This window comes from Cydia amplana, chromosome Z, assembly GCF_948474715.1.
Source record: "Cydia amplana chromosome Z, ilCydAmpl1.1, whole genome shotgun sequence".
NCBI classification, from domain to species: domain Eukaryota; kingdom Metazoa; phylum Arthropoda; class Insecta; order Lepidoptera; family Tortricidae; genus Cydia; species Cydia amplana.
In genome coordinates this window covers 31,220,131-31,240,498 of record NC_086096.1, presented here as the reverse complement: position 1 = coordinate 31,240,498, position 20,368 = coordinate 31,220,131, and the positions used below count along the sequence as shown (strand labels likewise).

General features: G+C 34.2%; 2 protein-coding genes across 5 annotated transcripts in view; both read right to left on the bottom strand.

Moving 5' to 3' along the window:
- LOC134661089 (gamma-aminobutyric acid type B receptor subunit 1) overlaps window positions 1–20,368 on the bottom strand; it is a 110,561-nt gene that overhangs the window by 46,230 nt on the left and 43,963 nt on the right. The gene's annotated exons all lie outside the window — the stretch shown is intronic.
- LOC134661312 (uncharacterized) lies at window positions 9,491–10,334 on the bottom strand. Its single transcript, XM_063517315.1, has 2 exons — window positions 10,043–10,334; window positions 9,491–9,944 (listed from the first exon to the last, which is right to left on the bottom strand). The coding sequence occupies exons 1-2, from the start codon at window positions 10,275–10,277 to the stop codon at window positions 9,622–9,624; spliced, it is 558 nt and encodes a 185-aa protein (XP_063373385.1). The 5' UTR covers window positions 10,278–10,334; the 3' UTR covers window positions 9,491–9,621.

Here is a 20,368-nt window from a genome sequence, read left to right as displayed (position 1 = left end):
AGGAGATTTCGTTGAATATTTCCGTTGGACTGCGTCATTGTTTATTCAGAAAACGTTTTGAAAAGAGCTGCACAAAAAGATCCATCTCGTTTAGCGTATTTTAATTGCTATTGAATGAACCTATTATTTATGAGGAGTAGATAAGTACTTGTACAGGGGTAGCGGTCCTGTGGTGAGTTATAAGTATAAGAGTGCATTAATAATCGACCCACCTTGACTAAAATCTGAACCATACTACTCGTAGTTACACATCAGCATGTCTATCAATCTAACATTATAAAGGAAAATTAAGTGGAACTATTCATAATTATATAACTATGTACATAAACAGTATGCACATTAAGATATTAGCATTAGTTGTGCTTTTATTTAAATACATACAGCTGTCTTTATTCTAAATCATGTGATGTATTATGATTGTATATAAAAAATAAAAAATAAACTATGTTGAGGGTCTTCACTACTGTCAATTTTTGGTATTTGTTTTAGTGGTGTTGCAGTATTATACTTACATATTATAATAGTTATAATAAGAAACTTACATTTATTAAGAATTACCTAAATTCTAGTAAAGGCTCTACTTTATCAACTAAGTCCCAGTACAGGGTATAAATGGATAGACTGACTTATTTGATCCGGTTAGCAATTCGTTCATCTTGCGTCGGAGAAAATGGAATTGCAATTTAATATAAATGACGCTTTGACGAGAAAATGAAAACTCGGTGTCGGACTAGCTTCCTCGCCGCAGCGGGTTAATGCAATCAGACCTATCTATTGCGGCAATTTTAGCGGAAATCGCGTAAAAGCACCTAAGACCGCATCCTAATATCAGGTTACATATATGTACCTACTTCTCTTCCTTTATACGTCTTCAACTAAAGACGAAAATATTAATTTATGTAGTTAAAATTTAATTAATAATGATATAGTTTTTACACGTTATTTCAACACATGAAGATTTTAAAAGAGCCAGAACACATTTTTTTTAACCTGTTATTTTTCCAATCATTTTATTAAGTTTAAGTATTTAAGTTTGTGTGAATAATTGTCTTGACATTTTTTATCTATAAAATTTCGTTAAATTATAACCTCTCTTTCGTGATAATCTTGCATAGAGAACTATCAATGTTTTACGGATTTTTTTTATTTTTTTTATTTATTTTTTTTATCTTATTTTTTATTTCATTCTGATCGACAGGTTAAAATAAGACTACGTGTCAAATAAACAGTAAACATCGTGGCGCAAAATATTTTCTATCAGTCCCTCAGAGACACGTCTAACGTTCGATAGAAGCATCGTATGACGGAAAATCTTTTTTAAAAGCATTCCTAAAGCTATATTTGTATTATACGTACCAACCACCGGGCGCGTCAAAAGCGTCGTAGTTTTTGACATATATGCTATTCATGTTGGATTCGCCCCTTCGGGGAGCAGGCTTTTGACGAGATATTATGTTATGTGCTTTTATGTGTCTTAATTTTCTTGTTGTCATAGGCTTTTGTTTTGTTAACAATGGGTAAGGACAACGTTATACAGGGTGCTTCCTGTAACAGGAGCAATAAATTAAACTGTAGGCTGTACTCCTCAAACTGACCAACATTTGTTCAGCAACTTTTGAAAATAACTCATGTTTTGATTTTCATTACACTTTTAAGACGCAATGTATTGCAAATTTTGTTATGTTTAAAGCGTGACAAGCAACGTCAAACACACTGATGTCAGCGTTCATTGAAAGCAATATTTATTTTGTATGAAAAAGAGGAAGTCTAAAGGATTCATAATTTTTAAAAGTTGCTGAACAAATGTTGGTCTGTTTGAGGAGTACAGCCTTTAGTTTAATTTATTGCTCCTGTTACAGGAAGCAGCCTGTATAAAATGTAAGAAGGATATGTGTACATATACCTATATACATAAAGATAACTTTATTTTCTATCGCCAAGATTTCATTATTACATGATATATTTTTAAAAGCTCCTACTGCCGCATTCGAACTTCTAGATATTCACAAGAGACGACACGTACTAGATCCAATGTAGATACGTTATAGTTTAGATTTCAACTAGTTCTCTTTTGCAGCGCAATTCGGGCAACCAATGTCACTTTTACGATTTGTTAGATATCTATTAGATGTGAATTAGATCTCTAAGTAATATCTTGTGGAAATCGTTCAAGAGTACCCCAGAATCGCGGAAATGTCAAAGGGTATAGCCGGGTAAGCATGGCCAAACTGCCCTTAGCGAAAAAAACAATTTCCTTTTACTGGATTATTAACCTATATATAAGTAGTGCTTTCACCAAATATTAAGCTTATATAATTAACTTATATATAGGTTAATAATCCAGTAAAAGGAAATTGTTTTTTTCGCTAAGGGCAGTTTGGCCATGCTTACCCGGCTATACCCTTTGACAGGTTACATCTTAAACATATCGTTATCGTATCTTGGCGATGTCTAAAAGATATCTAATAGATGTCTATTACAAAATCCGAATCGGGCCCCTAGACTGCGTGATTTTAGCAGATTTTCAGCAGTTTATACAGACCGACAGACAGATGTGCCGGAGGACACTGTTTTATAAGTGATTGTGAAGTAGTTTTAGTGATTAGTGAAAGTAACAGTGATACATCATTCCATAAACGTAATCTATTCCCAACAATATTTTTGTCATCAAAGCAAAAAAAACTGTTGTGTTTTTTCATGTCATGTTATGTCTCATAATTTACAGTACATTGCTGCTCGGTAAATTTTCAAATAATAATTACCTACGCGGTCTTCTCAGGGTAACTTACAAAAACTTCCTAAATAATTATTACATAACACGAATAAATTATTATATACCTACCTGTAGGGCTAAGATGGCCGGCTCTTTATCATTTGTCACCATGGCTGTCACGTTCTAACAAATATGTAAGTGCGAAAGTGACGCATGGCATGACAGGTGATAAAAATGCGACTATGATAGTTGGTCTGATTTAATTTATTTCCCGTATTGGATTAACATACTGTATAATGATTAAATTATCTTAAAAAGACGCATAAAATATTCGAATAACAAGTCAATCGATAACGTAGTTTAGGAATAAAAACTGTTTTTTCTTTATTTTTTATTTATATCGCAAACAGTAAGCATATTCAGTAAAATTATATCTGGAAATAATAAACGAGCATAAAAATACATATTAAAATATCAGTCAGGGGCGATTTTACTATGACAATCCGGTAAGGCCCTTTAGAAATGGAACACACAATGACTCGAAATCATTTTTTTTATTTAGAAAAATAATTGATTGATATGTACTATGATTTTTGTAACTTCAAAAAAGGTATAAAGATGGTTTAAAGCCTTAAGAATGTTTACAAATTTGAGTCACAAGTCACTAGTGCGAAGTACAACAGTTTCACTTGGTTTGCTGAATTTAAAAGAGGTCAGGAGCTTTGAAGATTAAGCTAGGCGGCCACCAACCGCAGATGAAAATATGCAAGTAGTGAAATAGTATTTTATGCAACCGTTGTTTAAGAGAGGTCAAAAAAGGCAAGTGGCGTGAGTAACAATTTGAGGCGAAGCCGAAAATTGTTAATAAAGACGTCACGAGTATTTTTTTTACTTTTATTTCATAATATTAATACTAGAAATAAACATAAGCTCGCAGTGCCCTTCACTCGGCTCCATAAAATTAAAAAATCATTCATGGGTAATTGTGTGAGATTTTATAACAAACTTCCAAACCATATTACTGAATTATCTATTCATAAATTTAAGAATTATGTAAAGCGTAAACTTATTTCTAAAGCGTATTATACCACACAAGACTACATGAATGATAAAACAACGTGGGATTAATTGTTATTCGAAATGATTATTTTTTTAGGTATATTTGATTAATGATGAGGAAATTGATATTCCGATGTACATACTTCTTTTGTGTTTTTTATTTATTTATTTGACATTTAGATTTTATTCTAGAAACATTCTAGACTAGTATTTTTTATACAATTTTTTTTTCATGTTTGACGATCCTTTTGTGAAATTCTTAATTTAATTTAATTTGTGTTTAATTTGATTTGTATAATAATCCAATATTCTTATGGAATAATAACATCAATAAATTGCTCTGATAATTAGCTTAAGATAATTTATAAGTATGTTACGATTCATAAGTGCTTGTTGCTAGGCCTACATGAATAAAGTATATTTTGACTATTGACTATTGACTATTTTTGACTCGGTTAAACAACGTTGCATACAATACTTTTTCTACGACCAAGCACTTACTTTGAAATAAAATTGTAAATTAAACAAATATTTTTAATTCAAGAAGTAGCAAAAATGGAGGGTACGGGCGGGAAAAGAATGAATGAATGAAATTTAAAAAAAAACATGTCTATGGTTCACTTATTTGTCAGAGATGACATTTAAAATAAGGTTGGCAACACTGTATTTCATTCAATATTTTTTAAGTGGTTATTACACGAAGTATCGTAAAATCGCCAAAAGGATACTGCGTGTATGCACAAATTATGTTTTGGGGAATAGACTAAAGACTTGTCTTGACAACTATAACGTAGGGTTTTAAAGGTGTGTGCACGACCCTTTAAATGACAAATAAAAGTACGGGAGTAGAAAAAACATATTTGTGAAATCCGACGAATTACACATATAATGTTCGATTTAGATCGGTTTTAAAACATCAAGTGAAAAGAACGGGTAAACATTCATCGCAAACTCTTCACTCTGCAAACAGCAAACGTCGAGTGAATTTACACACGACTGAGGGTTATTCTATCCTGTAAACTATGCATGCGTAATACACCGTAAGTACTACTTAGACATACATATATTATTTTACATACAATATTGCAGGGTAAAGAAAACATATTTGGCAACATAGTCTGCACTTTTAGTAACTGTCTAATAGAGCTTTTCTTTGTTCAAGCATTGAGGCGAAGCTACAGCATATATTACCTACAAAATTAGAATTAACTATTTAATAATTTATTGTTAAATAAATATATATACCTACTTATATATAGGTAATATTAAATAAAATACCTATTTATTATTAAATAAAATTATACGAATCATTTATTCACCCAAATACGGTTAAGTCTAAATGTATTAAAATTTATGAGTTAGGAAGGCTTTACTTGTTAACGAAGTGTTTTAAATAATTTTATTAATAAGCATTAGATCTCATCAAGTTGAACCGCGGTGGTGGCAGCGTGTGGAACGCCGCTAGTTAGCGAATCAATGTATCCGTTGTTGCAGCAAGTTCAATCTTCAGTATTTAATAGTTCAAAGAAACTAAATTTCCGCGCGCCTTTTGAGTAATTATGCTTTTACCGTAAGCCACAACACGCGCAGTGGTCCCTGGCTATCTACTCGCGGGCAACAGGTATACTATACGTGTACCTGCCTTATAATGTACGCCTCCATTATCTAGTTAACGGAGCCGAGCTCATTGATAGGGAGAAGCTTTTGCACCTAGAGTTACGTACGACTCGTACTAGTACCTATGCTCTCATCTTAGTGCTTTCCCGACAGCAGTCAAATGAACCCGGGTTTCTCTCTGATCCGAGCCGAGCCGAGTGTTTTAAGTATTAAAGTATTTGTAAATGTTTATATACAGGATGCTTTTTAGTTAACTGCAATAATTTACGAGTAGAATAAGTACCCTATGTATTTATTCTACTCGTAAATTATTGCTCGTAATCTTGTAAAAGTTACACTACCCGTTTTTGATCAAGTAAAATAGGATAACAGGTTTTCGTAGTATCGATAGGTTACACTTTTGTCCCCTTATAATTTCCTGACTTTATGCTGCTCCTCTTAGTTAATGACGATTGGCAATCACAAATTCTTTGAAAACAAAAAAATATGTACGTATTTTTTGTTTAAAAAAGAACTGAAAAAAACATTTTCAAGTAGGTACAACAACACGCTCATTTATTTTGATAAATGTTGGGCCAGCTAGAATCTATCTTGTTGAAACAGGTCTTGGCTGTGACCACTACGGATACGATCGGGTCATAAATTCCCAGTTTTACGACGCATCTAGCTCGCGGGCTATACGTACAAGTACATTGTAAGGTGCAGTAAAAAGGGAATCACTGTAAGCGAAACCGCGGTAGTATTTCTCATTCTTTGTTTACCTAGCAGTACCTAATAGTAGCACTAGCACTAGTATTAGTAGGTAATGTTTAATTAGTGGCGTTACTACATATATGCTTATTATACCTATACAGGAGGCTCTTTTCCCGATATCATGAGATTCATGAGTATTATACATTAAGTAATCAATCATATCAATAATTATGTTCTAGGTCACATCATTTGTTCTGATTCTCTTTATTCAAATGAAATGTTGTATAAATGTTGAAGCAATATTAGGTATAGGTATTAGTTTTCTACTACATATTAATACATATAAGATTTTCCCAATGGTCCACGATAGTAGTTTGATAATAGGAAAACCCTTCTTATTATTACTTAAGTACCTAAGTAAGTAATAAATGAACCCAAAAAAAGAAACTTTTTATTTTACTATTGTTTCAGTGTGATTGATGATATATACTTACGTACTATACTTTTCTCAATAAATTATTTGTATTTGTATATTATAAGGGCAAGCTATAAAAATATGTTTATACAAAATGTATGTAGTATGCCAATTCAAAGAAGTTTTGTAATTATAAATAAATATAATAAAAGAAGGCTACAAGACTCCGCTTCAGCTAGGGTATCGGGACTATCGGGAGCTCGGCGTCGGCGGCGGCGGCGGCGGGCGGCGGGCACAATGAGCGCCGGCAAGTAATGGAGCCGTGGAGTGCAGCTGCTCGCTCTCTCGCTACCGACTTAAAAATTAAACAACAGGCTCTTTGTTTCAAAGTCATCACTAGGACAGACCTCTCCAGCGTACAAGTTTAAGCGTTGTGAACTCCCCCTTCAAAATTAAATATTTATGTCACAGGAAAGTCAAGTGACGTCAGTCTAGTATTACAGTTCCTACTTTATTTAGGTAAGTAGCATAAGAAATAAAATATAAATAACGACTTTCCATTTTATTTCATGCTGACACAATTACTTATACCTACTTGACTTTCTAGCATTAAATATCTAAACGAACCTAATATATTTCGACACATCTAACTTAGTGATTTTCATCCTATTTATAAGTAAATCCTCCTGTTTATTTTATAAAAATCAAACCATTTCCTATGAACGCCTGCTGTAAAAGTAGCATAAACAGTGGAGCAATCAGCAATACCACAATTTACGACGCCGATAAGGTGTCTCGAACACAAAGAAAAATTGTAAAATTACATAAACCGTGACACAACCCGGTCGCCCAAGCCTACACATAGATTGGACAGTACCTAGAGGGCGAATCGCATTAAGTTGCTAAATGGCGTAATATACGTCTGCGATTGAAATGAGGAGATTACATGCCCCAAGCCGCAAAGGAAAAAGCGGCGAGGGACGATTCAATTACTCTTCTGATTGTACCTCCTCATGTAGCGGACCGCGGCTTACGAGATAACAAAACATGTCATACGTTAAATTATAAATGGTCGACGGTTTAACATATTTTCCACATTCAAGCACACCAAAGCTACTATGTATAATGAACCTTACAGTATAAGAACTTGACTTCAAACCTGCACGAAGGTTTCACATTTTTTGTACCTACACTAGAAAATAAGTAATAGGTAGATAGGTACTTAAAACTTAAAACGTAGGGGTTTATTCTCTTTATGTACTACGCTCTTAGTGACGTTTGAAGGTAAATGGTTTCCTTTAGTACAAATGAAATTCTTTTAACCTATTAAACTTTATTTAACACGAAAGAGAGATGTTAAGAGGGAACCAATATTCATTGTTATACCTCCGACTACCCTTTACACTAAACTTGTAAAAGTGAGTCGGATATGCAGTGTATATGTCACCGTAAAATTGTAAACACTCGTCATATTATAATTTCGCTAGTTACATTATAAACTGACGGTAGGGAGATTATAATCTAACCTAACCTAACCTACGTTAGATTATAAACTAACGGGTTCACAATCTTACGGTGTCATATATAACAGACAGTGATAAAAAGAAAAAGGTATACCTATCATACTACCTACCTACTTATTTTATAAATTTTTGATAAAGTTACAGAGACCGTCCAAAATTCAGCGTTGAATGTGAAACCAGAAAAGCCCTCCGTTTTCCTCGGGGACGGGGGAGGAGAGATAAATAGTAATGTTGAAAGCTGTAAATTAAGGAGGAGTTTTAGACTTCCTTGCTGTCATAGGCGCCACGCGGCGTGACGTCTATGCGCCTAATTACAGTCTCAGAAGATTTATTTAAGAATAAGGATTTCCATTTACTTATTTACATGGGTGGAAGTCATAATTAAATTAACAGTTAAAACATATCAGTTAGTTGGTAGAAAACGTATTTATTCTTTCCTCTCCCCTACCAAGGTAAGTACTTAGTACCTAGTCTACCTATCTAATTAATTATGCACAACATTGTTGTCAAGGTTTTCTAGTTGGCCGAAAATAGTGAAATTAAATATCGTGTGGTCAACTGTTATTATTATCGGGTACCTAATAATACATTATATAGTATTTGAAGGCAAGTCGTTCTTCATTCGTACTTCTGCACATTTTTTATTAAGTTTATATTTTCGGATGTTGAAAATCGTAATCGTATAAGTAATAAATAGTCTATGAATCATATGTTTCAAATAGTCACTCTTGTAAGTACTTATTTATTTAAAATATTGAGATTATGTAAGTATTTTTGGTTAACTTCATGAATCATGATAATTTAATTTATACTACATATTACCTATAATTTATTTCAGTTTTTAATATCTTTTATCTACTATCTGGTTTGTAGTAAAATAAATTACTATTAAATTTAATAAATTTTTTTGTTAAGTAAGAAAAGTAAGATATAAATAGGTACTCTACACCTATTAAATAGGTAAAACTCAAGTTGTAACCAAAATTATCGCCAGCTGCAGGTTTCTCAGCATAGAGTTGTGGACTCGGCACCGGATTGAGATTTACATGTTTACTTTAGTAGGTAAGTAGTACAACATTTTGAGCGAACAACCGCACAACAAACATGCGTATGTGTACTATGCCGAGTAATTTGTATAGGGTATTTGTAAATTCTGTTACATCGAGGTCTGAAGTACCTACTTGGGTGCGAGGTAAACTAATTTGGCACACATTCAAACAAACAAAGCGCCTTTGAATCAAGAATCCTTGTTATCTAAGAGCCTGGTGGCGGCCATACTTTGCTAACTCACTTTCGTGTCGGCAGTATATCAAACAATACAGGTTCCGACTGAAATTGAGCGAGTGTTTGTTAATAATTAAACGCTCTTGCAACACCGGCCGTCAGTCTATGTTTTATTTCTATTATTGAGGATAATCCTATTAATCTCATCTTAGAGTCAGCTTTACAATAATAGAACGTTAATGGTAATAATTAATAAATGTTACGGAACAATCTTAGACTTAACAAAATTAGCAATCCATTATTATTACTCAGTTCCAGTAATGTTTTATTATTTTGAACTACTATACTCGCAGTCATAGTTATTCAACGTCACCAAGTTAATAGTCAAAATTTCGATAAATATGCGATTTCACTGCCATCTTTTTCTTGTGCTTTTTCTTTTTGCCTTTCCTTAGGCTATGTTTCGGTTCCTGGATTCCCTTCCCACCATACTCCCGCTGCAGAGTTATCCACGGCAGCGCTATATTAGCTATGCCCTTATCTCTGTAATCCTTGACAAAATACCGGTTCCATGTGTAGCAGCAAACGTTATTTTGGTTTCTGCAGCCGGCAGCTTGAGTTATATATTTTGCTCCCTTGCACAGCTTAGAGTTGACACAAATGCCTCCAGATTGCCAGCAGGGAGTGGTCATCAGCGATCCTAACAAAACGGGTTAATTAGTATTTTGAATACACCTTCGTGTACCAAGACTGACTAACAAATTAAACTCAAACATTCATACTCAAGAAAATACTTACTTCTAGAGACAACCGAAGCTAATGCAGCCTGGTATGCAAGAAGTTCTGCTCGCAGGTCTTCGTATTCTTCATCGACTGATAAATCCAAGTTAGCGTCATCCTTTAAAGATGTTATCAAGCCTATTCCAAAATCACCTTCATCGCTATCTTTTTTATCGTGAGACGACCGTCTGGCTAAACCGATCCATTGGCATGAGCAGAGAACAATACTTAACAATACCGACCGGTTAAACATTTTACAATGATTTCAGCGCAAAAGGTAAAAATAAATTTATAACTCGATTTCAGGATAGTTTTATGGACGCCAAAGTAAATAGGTATTCGTAGATAAGCAGAAATGTTTCCGACAGTTTTGCAATCAATCGCAAAACATGTGTTTTATTATAACCATCTTGGTGTAACGGCTGAATTGATTTATTTTTCTCTGACGGAATACAGCCGGTAGGTATACGCATTTAGAGTGAGAGGATCTTTCTTTATGAATAATATCACAGATTAAATGTTCACATTTCTATCCAAAACTCGATTTGCTTGTGGTTATCTGTAGGTAATAAATGCACCAGAGCTAGGAGGCCGTTAACAATGGCACTGATAACGTAGGCTTGAGTTTTACTAAGATTTTACGAGTAATTAATTCAACCCATCGATGCTGCTCCATTCCACAATTCGATTTAAATTCGAAATATGTTGAATGAGGAGGAATAAGTAAGCATAGAGTGCTCACTCCATACAACTGGTATTAGCCTGAAAGCTCGAAAAAAGAAGGCATGACGTCTCAGGGGTCTGAGGGGAGGCGTGATTAGGGCACCTGGATGTAAAACTAGGTATTCATGCCGCCCGCCCGCTCCTCCCTCATGCCTTCGTTATGTCAAGCTTTCGGAGTGAGCACTCTACGAGTAAACTTACTTTTTCTCTCCGGCCATTACATTGAAATGATTACCTATTTATTATTTATTTAATAACAAATAACTCGCTTTTTTATCTTGATTCATTATTTTTAGACCATTATATTGTTCATTTATTGCTATTCCTGATGAATGGTATTATTTGTCCTTTAGACAGCTCGGGCTATAGAGCCTCCAGGTTATTATTTTGCAATATGCGGGATGGTTAATATCATGATCCAACCCTTGTCGCCCTGTGGCTTAGAATAAATAGAAGCTGCAGAGGGCGATGGGCCCGAGTTAATATTCTTTGAATTGAGTAAGCAAAACCACGGCACGTCAGTTGGTGCCAACGAACCATTGACGAGTACCCGTCGTGGAACCCATTGGCCTGCGTGTTCCAATAAAACCTTTTTTATCGAGGGATGTGGCTTTTTACTCGCCGTAACTCGGCACTACATATGTATTTGTGTTCTTTTAAAGATCGCTAAAATCGCAAAATGTGTTATCATGTTTAACTTGTTATATTATAAATGGTACTTACAATTTTTTTCTAGCGTTAGGTAACATTTCATTAACTCGCGTGACTGAGGCTCCAACTCTACACAAAACCAGCCAACATATTCTGCCTAATACAGGATAATTGGCTATAATATATTTAATTGTACAGTTGATGCATTCATCATAATGTAAACACCTAGAGCTCATCGATGATTGCAATCGCTGTTGGCGAAATATTTATGATGTTGATTACCGGGGTGTCAGTTAAAACATCGCCATATATTTCATTTTACTGAAAGCGAATATGCAAAATTCGGCCACGTCCTCATAAATTTCTGCAATTGCCTGCTACAGTTTAGGATTTATCACGTACGTCCTAAACATCGTTGTCTTCTGTAGACATTGTTTAATATATATTCGTTATAATATTTACATAAGATTACGTTGCAAATAATTTATATTTAAAAAAAAAGTTCAAGATGTGTATGATTGTATTGCATGTCCCCAAGTTTTACAATATCATTATTTGTTATTAATTGTTTTGCCAGACTTGTGTTAAAATAACCTTAGGTACTCATTGACAGGACATGAAATTTAAAAAAATATATTAATTAGTAGTTAAATGTAATAATATACAGGGGCTACATTGGGTGCAGTCCCGCGGGATATATCCCAACTTGGTCGATTACATTGCCGTGCGTCATTACAACGTGCATCTGATAATATGAATTATTCCATGTTCCGTCGCAATTATTAAATCAGTAAACATTGGATACAAATTCGTACTAACAAATAGTATTAAATATTTAATTAAATAAACTCATTGATAGTTATGACACTAAGTATCATTTTAACCAACGAGTAAAGTGAGAGTTTTTAAGTAGGGAAAATGCGTATATTTTAAATTGCCGTTTTAGTAAGCGTACCTATGTATGTAAGTGTATTTGTATGAGTGTAATTTTGGAAGCTAAATTAGAGCCACATACATATATTCGATCAGTCTTAACTTTGGTGTTACTTATTATGTAATTTTGAAGGACTAGCGACAATGTAGGTAATATTATGGTGACATTGTGCTGATCTGAGGCAAGCTTTATATGCCGCAGGTGGCCGTAAGACGTTGTGCTGATCTGATGCAGGCAAGCTTATCATGCTGCAGGTGGCCGTAAGAACTAGGTGATAGCAACCAAAACCAAGATGGAAAACACAGTATAATTGTACAAAAAAAATATAGTTTTTAAAATATGTATTTCCATTAAGTTAGCCTGTTCATTACTGTTATACAAGGATACACAAAAGCATTATAAGCCCTTTGTTGAAACTGTCCCCTGGCATGTATTTTTATGCGATCTATTTATATCCAAGATAGATAGCCATGAGATATCCTGGACTTTCTGGGCGAAGACAGACCATTTTACATATACTTTTACTAATAGCTCTTACGTGAGAGGAAACAAAATGAACCAATTCTTGGCTTGAACACAAACGTAAGAACGTTTTCGCCTCTTTGTTTTTATTCTGAATAGGAAAATTATGCTAAATAAGAAAAGTTTAGTTAGTACTAGAAATTATACTTCTATTTGTATTGTATTCTATCTAAGCCCAGATTTGTTCCATTGCATTTAAATACTTAATAGGTACCTACTATTTACGTTTTAACTGTAGGTATTATACTCGTATAGCATGATTTTTTATAGAACCACAACATTAAACGAGATGTAGGTTTTAGAAGTGTGAAACGATTTTAAGAGTAATTTTGTTTTATTTTCAACTACCACAACGTAATGAGGTTTAAAATTTTGTTTAATAAGCAGAAAAGTACCACTATAAAGATAAATGTGACTGTGAGGGCCGTGTTCAATTACCTATGATATTATGATCGGCGTGGTTGTCGACTTCACCGGCAAAAGCCTTAAATCTAAATTAGTGCCAAGTTTTGTAGATAATCTTGAAATTCATTTATAAGAACGTATGCCATTCTAAAGTAAGTAGGTAAATTTAAGATACAATTTCTTGGTTTTTTTCTGCTACTGTTGCAGCTATTTAAAAACATGATGGTTTGAATTTTAATAATCGAATCATTTACACTAACCAAATAACTTAAGATATATTGAACCCTATATAGTCAATACATATTATTTGGTTCAAATCCAATGTCTGTCAGTCATTAACGTTTGAGGTGTTTGCATCTGAATTTAAAGCAACAATGGGTGGTGATTAATTGTCCTCGGAATGACATTTAGTTCAGTCCACAGCGTAAACAGCAAAGTTTTGCTTAAATCGCTTTTGCAGCGACGCCCCTAATTGCGCCGACTCAAATTTGACAGGTGATTGTAGCCTGAAGATAAATGGAAACTGGCGCTGAGTCGCTGAAAAGAGAACGAAAAGACGTCGAAGGGAATGAACACGCGCTGCCTTTACTTCCGCGTCTTCGGAATTCAAAGCTTATCTAAACGCGGCAAAAAACGAACTTTCTTTACTGCGTATCGCGATGATACCTGTACCACTAGTGTAAATTTCATTCGATAGCGTGACGTGAAGTTTGCGTTAAGTGTCATTTTGTATGGGTTTTTGAGTTTCCAAAACGTCCCGAATGGCGCGCTGTTGAATATCCCATACAAAAATAGACATAACGCAAACGCGAACGCTCGGCACGCTATCAAATGAAATTTACACTAGGGGTTCTAGTTCATTCATAAAAAATGATACAGTAAAAGTTTTCCATTTCAATTTATAACTAAATTAAACCGACACTATTTATAACTGCTCAATTCTATATTTACGTGGGATACGGCATTTGGTTTTCACTAAATTGGAATCGGTAACGAAGTTTGACTATCATAACACGCTTACGGAAATCGTATGTCAATAGGTAATATCTACAATACCTATAATGAAAAATATGAATAGATTATAATATAATTTAGATATAATATTGAAGTGTGATTTCTGTGTAAGCGTTTTTGAATTCGGTGAGGCAAATTGATTTCAGTGCCTGCACATGATTTCGGTGTTTTTTAAATCTCAAATATCAAAAAAAACTATAAGGTTCTAATGGAGGCCTCCACTACCAATATTTTTTATATTAAGGCTAGATTTTAGGAAATGAAGTCGTGTATCAAATAAGTAAAAAATAAAATTCGGCACCGAAGTCAGGCACCGAACGTCATCTCTGAGAATCGCCCCTACCTATTTAAAGCCGGCCCGCTCCGAGATGTTATATCCGAATATATCCGGCCGTACAATCCATACGCAGCGCATTGGTTTCATTTCAGCTCGCTGAACATCGTAATAGATACGCCAACATAATTATATTTCTTACTCTCGTCGTTTCAAGACGAAAGATATGAAATGTAACACTTAAAATGAGTGTAGAAGAAAGATTCTGCTTCTCAGTTTCTAATAGAAGTGACAGATCGGGTGGCGACACTGGCGACCGATGAAGCCTAACATCTGGATGTCACCTGCATCTGCAACTGTTGCTGTATTACTGCTGCGGCGTTGATGTCGCCGCTGTACCTATCTGTCAATATTCTTGATAAAATGAATGTTGATGTCGCCGCCTCATTACTGCTACGATTATGACGTTCGAAAATTATTTCTCCCGAACAAACTAAAATGAATCGCTTTGTTTTATTGACAATGCAACAGTTTCACTTTGATAAACGAATTCTGGGCCTTCAACAGCAAAAAAGGGAATATCCATTTAATTAACAGGCCTGTGAAAAACTTTAGAATTCGGAAAATATCCAATGATTGCAATTGTTACAGCTACATAACACGGATTCAGAAAGGAGAAGAGTAATGTTGTTATTGAATGAACAGTTAACATTAATTCAATAATATAATCAGTATAAATAATCACATTGTTGTACAAAATGGAATCAATTATAGAAATAAAATTCAGACCCTGATTTAGCAATATTTACTTAAACGTACCTACGTAAAATTCAATATTTTCTTTGTTTGCTGTTTTGTTTGACATTATTTTTATTAATCATTTTTATATTAAACCCATACATGACGACTTCTTCAAGGCGACATATTTATTCAGATTTGCAAAGGTATTAATTGTTATTACCCACGGTACCATTATACGGTGACAATGATATGTCACAAGCAAAAAAGCAACTTTAATAGCTAAATTAAATTCTTGGTTCGAATTTAGTTTTACTGACAAACAATAATTAATAGGACACATTTTATATTAAAGGAAAAAATGGAAAAAGTTACGCTTCCTGCAGGACTTTCCTTTAATATAAAATTTGGAATATCGCTCGCAGACGTATCTGCTTGTTAAAAAATTAATGAATAGGACGTTTAAAAAACAGAAATAACAAGATAAACATACTATTGTTACTTCTATTATATTGACTCTGTGGAACTTATGTAGTTTTCAGATCATAGACCAGAAAAAATGTCCGTGGTATGTGCTTCCAGTTTCACCTGCCCTTAGTTTACAAAACCACGAAAATGAAAGTACATTTTATTGTAATTGTGCAAGTTTATGAGCCATTGACAAAAAACCACAATAAAAGAAATATTGGTTACATATAAGTATGTATGTACATGCAACCTTAACCTGAAAATTGTCATTACAGCCTGAAAAGCAAGATGGAAAATTTCTTTCATTTCCTCACATACTTACAGAGCTTAAGGCTGACAAAAAATTTTTTTAAGATATCTCCGATAAGACAAATCCATTGGGGATAACATAATATATATATGTCACCGTAAAATTGTAAACACTCGTCATATTATAATCTCGCTAGTTACATTATAAACTGACGGTAGGGAGATTATAATCTAACCTAACCTAACCTAACCTACGTTAGATTATAAACTAACGGGTTCACAATTTTACGGTGTCATATACATACAGTATTTTGGGTACCATTTAAGAAAGTAGACCGTTGAATGTGAATGTTGATGTTGAACGTTAGCACTTTCTGAGCAACATTATTTAATTTTTTATTTTAATTTACCATTAGGTAGCTTGTATTAAGGTCCTGTTTGCTTTGCTCCCCGCGACTAAAGCAAACAGGACCTTTTAATACATTTCGATGAGCCCCGCATGCTTTTAAGTCCTCCCCGCCTGTGCTGTCATAGCATAATATATTAAATGTATTCGCCACCATTATCTATCCTGCGCACAGAATATCACACAGTTACTGATGCATGTTTGTACAAAATGTACTGGGAATTTGTGGGAGATCGGTGAAACTAACACACATACCGTGACCTGGATTCAAGCTTTATTCAGAGAATTTTCGTCAGTTTCGTTTCTACCACTATTAAGCTGCGTCAGTAGCAAACAAGTGTACAATCTGCCTGATTATATAAAAGCGGCCAGACTATGAACAATTGAAAAATTGTATTTTATAGAAGAATTTATAATTCACGGGAAAACACCCTCTGTCCTTATACATACAATAAGTTACCATTAGGCCCAGTTACACAGGAGTAGAAAAACAATCTGTATTTTTTTTTTACAAACAAGATATATACAGTGTATTTTCATATTTATATCGTCACATTTGCTAGTTAAAAACAAGATTTCCGAGCGTCTTGTAGATGCGTCTGGTGACCAGAGGGCTGGCAACTACTTCGGCCAGAGACTAAGTCTGGCCATTCAAAGAGGTAACGCTGCCAGTCTTCTGGGCACCATAACTCAGGACAGCGAGCTAGGGAGCATTTTTTATTTATAAGTTTATTTCTAAGATATTTTTAGTTTTATAATGCATGTACTTAGTTTAGTTTTATTGTTTAATTTGTATTTTTATGTTAAAAACAGCTTAGTAAATTCCAGTATAATGTTCATCTAGCGCGCAACACATGATACTGATATTTTCCACGTGATTCATGAGCATTATTTCACGGTCCAGTGTCGGGCATGATTGGCTACTCGTGTGTAAAAATAGCATCTGCCACTTATTCCACGTGTCGCTTTCGTAATTCGGGGCCGTCAATTCGTAAATAAACTCCACACAATAATACCTACATAAAACATCAACATTAAATTAAGCGTAGAGCACCTACAAACTTAATGACGCTGGTTATTTTATATGTCGGTATTTTATTACTTGTTAGCAAAGCTTGTTAGTAAGCTGATTTTATCCATTGAAACAGTGTTGTATTTATTACGGTGATTTTTTATATCATTAAATCCATTTTGGTCTTCGTGATAATTGAAACTTGTTACATATTTAGTTTGTATTTATATTTAAGCTTCTACAATAAATTATTTCCTTCCAACTAAAAGTTTCAGCATGCATTTAAATGTCTAAATAAATAGATAGGTAGATACGCTCACGGTATAATTTTGCTTTCGAAGAAGGCTCGTGAAACTGCTCGTAGAAGTTTTACAGGAGAGGTAAAAGATTCAGAAAATATTAAGAAAGGATTGAAAACGAAGCTTAATTTAACTGCAATTTAATAATACATTTTACGCATTGTAAATAGTATCTTGTTTAATAGCGCTGTCACCATCGAGGCACGCGGCTTGCAAAGGAAACACTTGCTGAAATAAACCGCTCGTGGGCTGAATACAAAAACATTCAACCATGAAATAATTTCCTCTTTTCGTTTTTAGGTCGTGCTTATTTATTAAACCAGCCTTACTGTGGATTTACGAGCGACATTCTTACAGCTTGTATCTTCTTTTAGAATAAAAAAAAACTGGTATGAAGTGTAAATCGTAAATTTTGGTAATCCTAAGAAGGGTGCGCGTATTAATACTATGTATTTATCAGAAAATAAAAATCTCAGGTATGAAGTGTAAATAGTAAATTTAGTCCTAAGACGCGCGTGTACTTTAATTAATCAGTGTTTATTCGTGAGTTTAACAAGCTTGCATTACTTTTAACAAACATTATCACATCAAAAGTGATGAAAAGCGAGGACATCGTCGAAATTATGAAGTCTTTGAAATGCGGTACGCAACTGTAGGATGTTTTGAGGCCAAACATTGCTGTAATACACGTTTTATGTGCCTTAAACATGAATTCTTTATTTGTGGAATTGTCACAAAAGACAATACCATACCGCAACTTTGAAGCTACAAAACCATGACAAGACTGCGTAAGGACTTTTTTTTTGCTAGTATATGTAGCCTACATAGTACATAGTATATTTAGGCACACTGACTAAGTTTTCTGCACTTTTTTTTACCGTATGAGCTTTCCAAGATAAGTTTTCACCTATTTATGTTACCCCTAGAAACTTTGTATCGGTAACAGAATCTATACTTTAACCTTCATAGTTGCAGCTTGCAGCTGACTGGAGGAGGTATTTGTATTGGTAGAAATGGATAATCTTAGTCTCATCTAGATTTGACAATAAATTATTTATATTAAGCCATTTTATTATGTTAACAATTGTATTATTCATTTCGGAGTAATAGTGATAAATATTTTTTTTTACAATATATTGATCACATTATCTTTTTTTAATTCTTAGTCAATTTTTGTTGAATGGCAAGTTGAAATAAAAGAAAAAACCGATTGGTATGAAAGTCATGATGATATGTTTAATATAGTCAAAAAATGGTTTCAAACTCTAAAATGGATCAAAGCCCCGGTTTACGAAAGGTACTCACTACACTTACTTCCCCCACAATTACGTAACCACCGCTTCTTGTTAGTGGAGCGTGCCGCGTCTGGCAGTTTCAAATCCGGGAACACAGCCGCAACTGTGCAGGTAACGCAATCATCGCGAGCCGTCACTCCGTGTGTACTGTTGGTGTGGCGGTACAGCGCGTCATGCATACTAATGCCTAATGCCGGGCGATAACGTCCGTGTAAACTAAGTACCGATTCGAACTTGAGAACCCCTCTAACGAGATTGTCAGATCCCGCTAAAGCTTCGTTACGCGGTTGCAAATATAATTCGCGCTTATTATGTATTTATCTTATCACTGTTCCTCTTGAGCATATTATCTTGAATATTATCAAGAATAATATTTTACATGAACAATAAATATTGTGCCACAAAAGATAGCAGTAGAGTTAATAATTTGATACCACGTGACGTTTGCCTATAATGTATTTCTACGAAAGTTTCAAGTCCCTAACACAAAAAAAATGTTTCGATGTTTATCCGTCTCAAGAGTCTTCAATAACTCGGATGTAACTTTTCTTGGGTTCTAGTTTATATTTAATATTGTGATATTCTAAGAAGTTGCAAGTCCCTCACTAAAAAAACTATTCGTACCAGATACAATGTAGACAACAACCTGGCAAAGTAAAAAGCTTGGTATAAAAATAAAGTACCGAATTTAGTAGCGAAGTTTGGAGGTAAAGTTTTACCTGTATCATATTTATCATTAATTAAATTTCTAATGTAGGGGTGATAAAGGTCCGCAGAGTAAGAAGAGAGAATGTGCAGTTGATATATAGTGTATTTTCTAGAAATTCTAGTCCCGAAAACAGTGAAATATTATTATACCTACACGTGTATATCTGCCTTAAGCCGACGTGACACTTATCACGGGTAATTAGCACGGATAGAACCATTTGAGGTGGCCGCACCCGCCATTACCAGAGAATTGCCTAATATATTAGGATTTTGTATAATTTGCTTAGAAATTTTTAGAAAGTTATATATGAATGTATAATATGTTAAAGAGAGCCTTAGAACAGGAGGGGTGGGCAGGATGGAAATTTTGCTCGGGTGTTGTACATACACCCTTTAAAAACCTATTTAACTACCTACTTTATTGTTAAAGCTTGTAATAACTTGATACTCGTAACTGTTTAAGTTTAGGTACTGTTTAATTTCGTATCATTTTCAACTAAATCAAAGATTTACGGTAGACCTGTTATTGATTCTATTGATTAAGGGATGATTTTTGGGAATAAAAACTACCCTATGTAATGACAATGCTCCGGAGAATGCTCCGGGACTCAAACTAGGTATCTCTGTACCAAATTTCAACTAAATT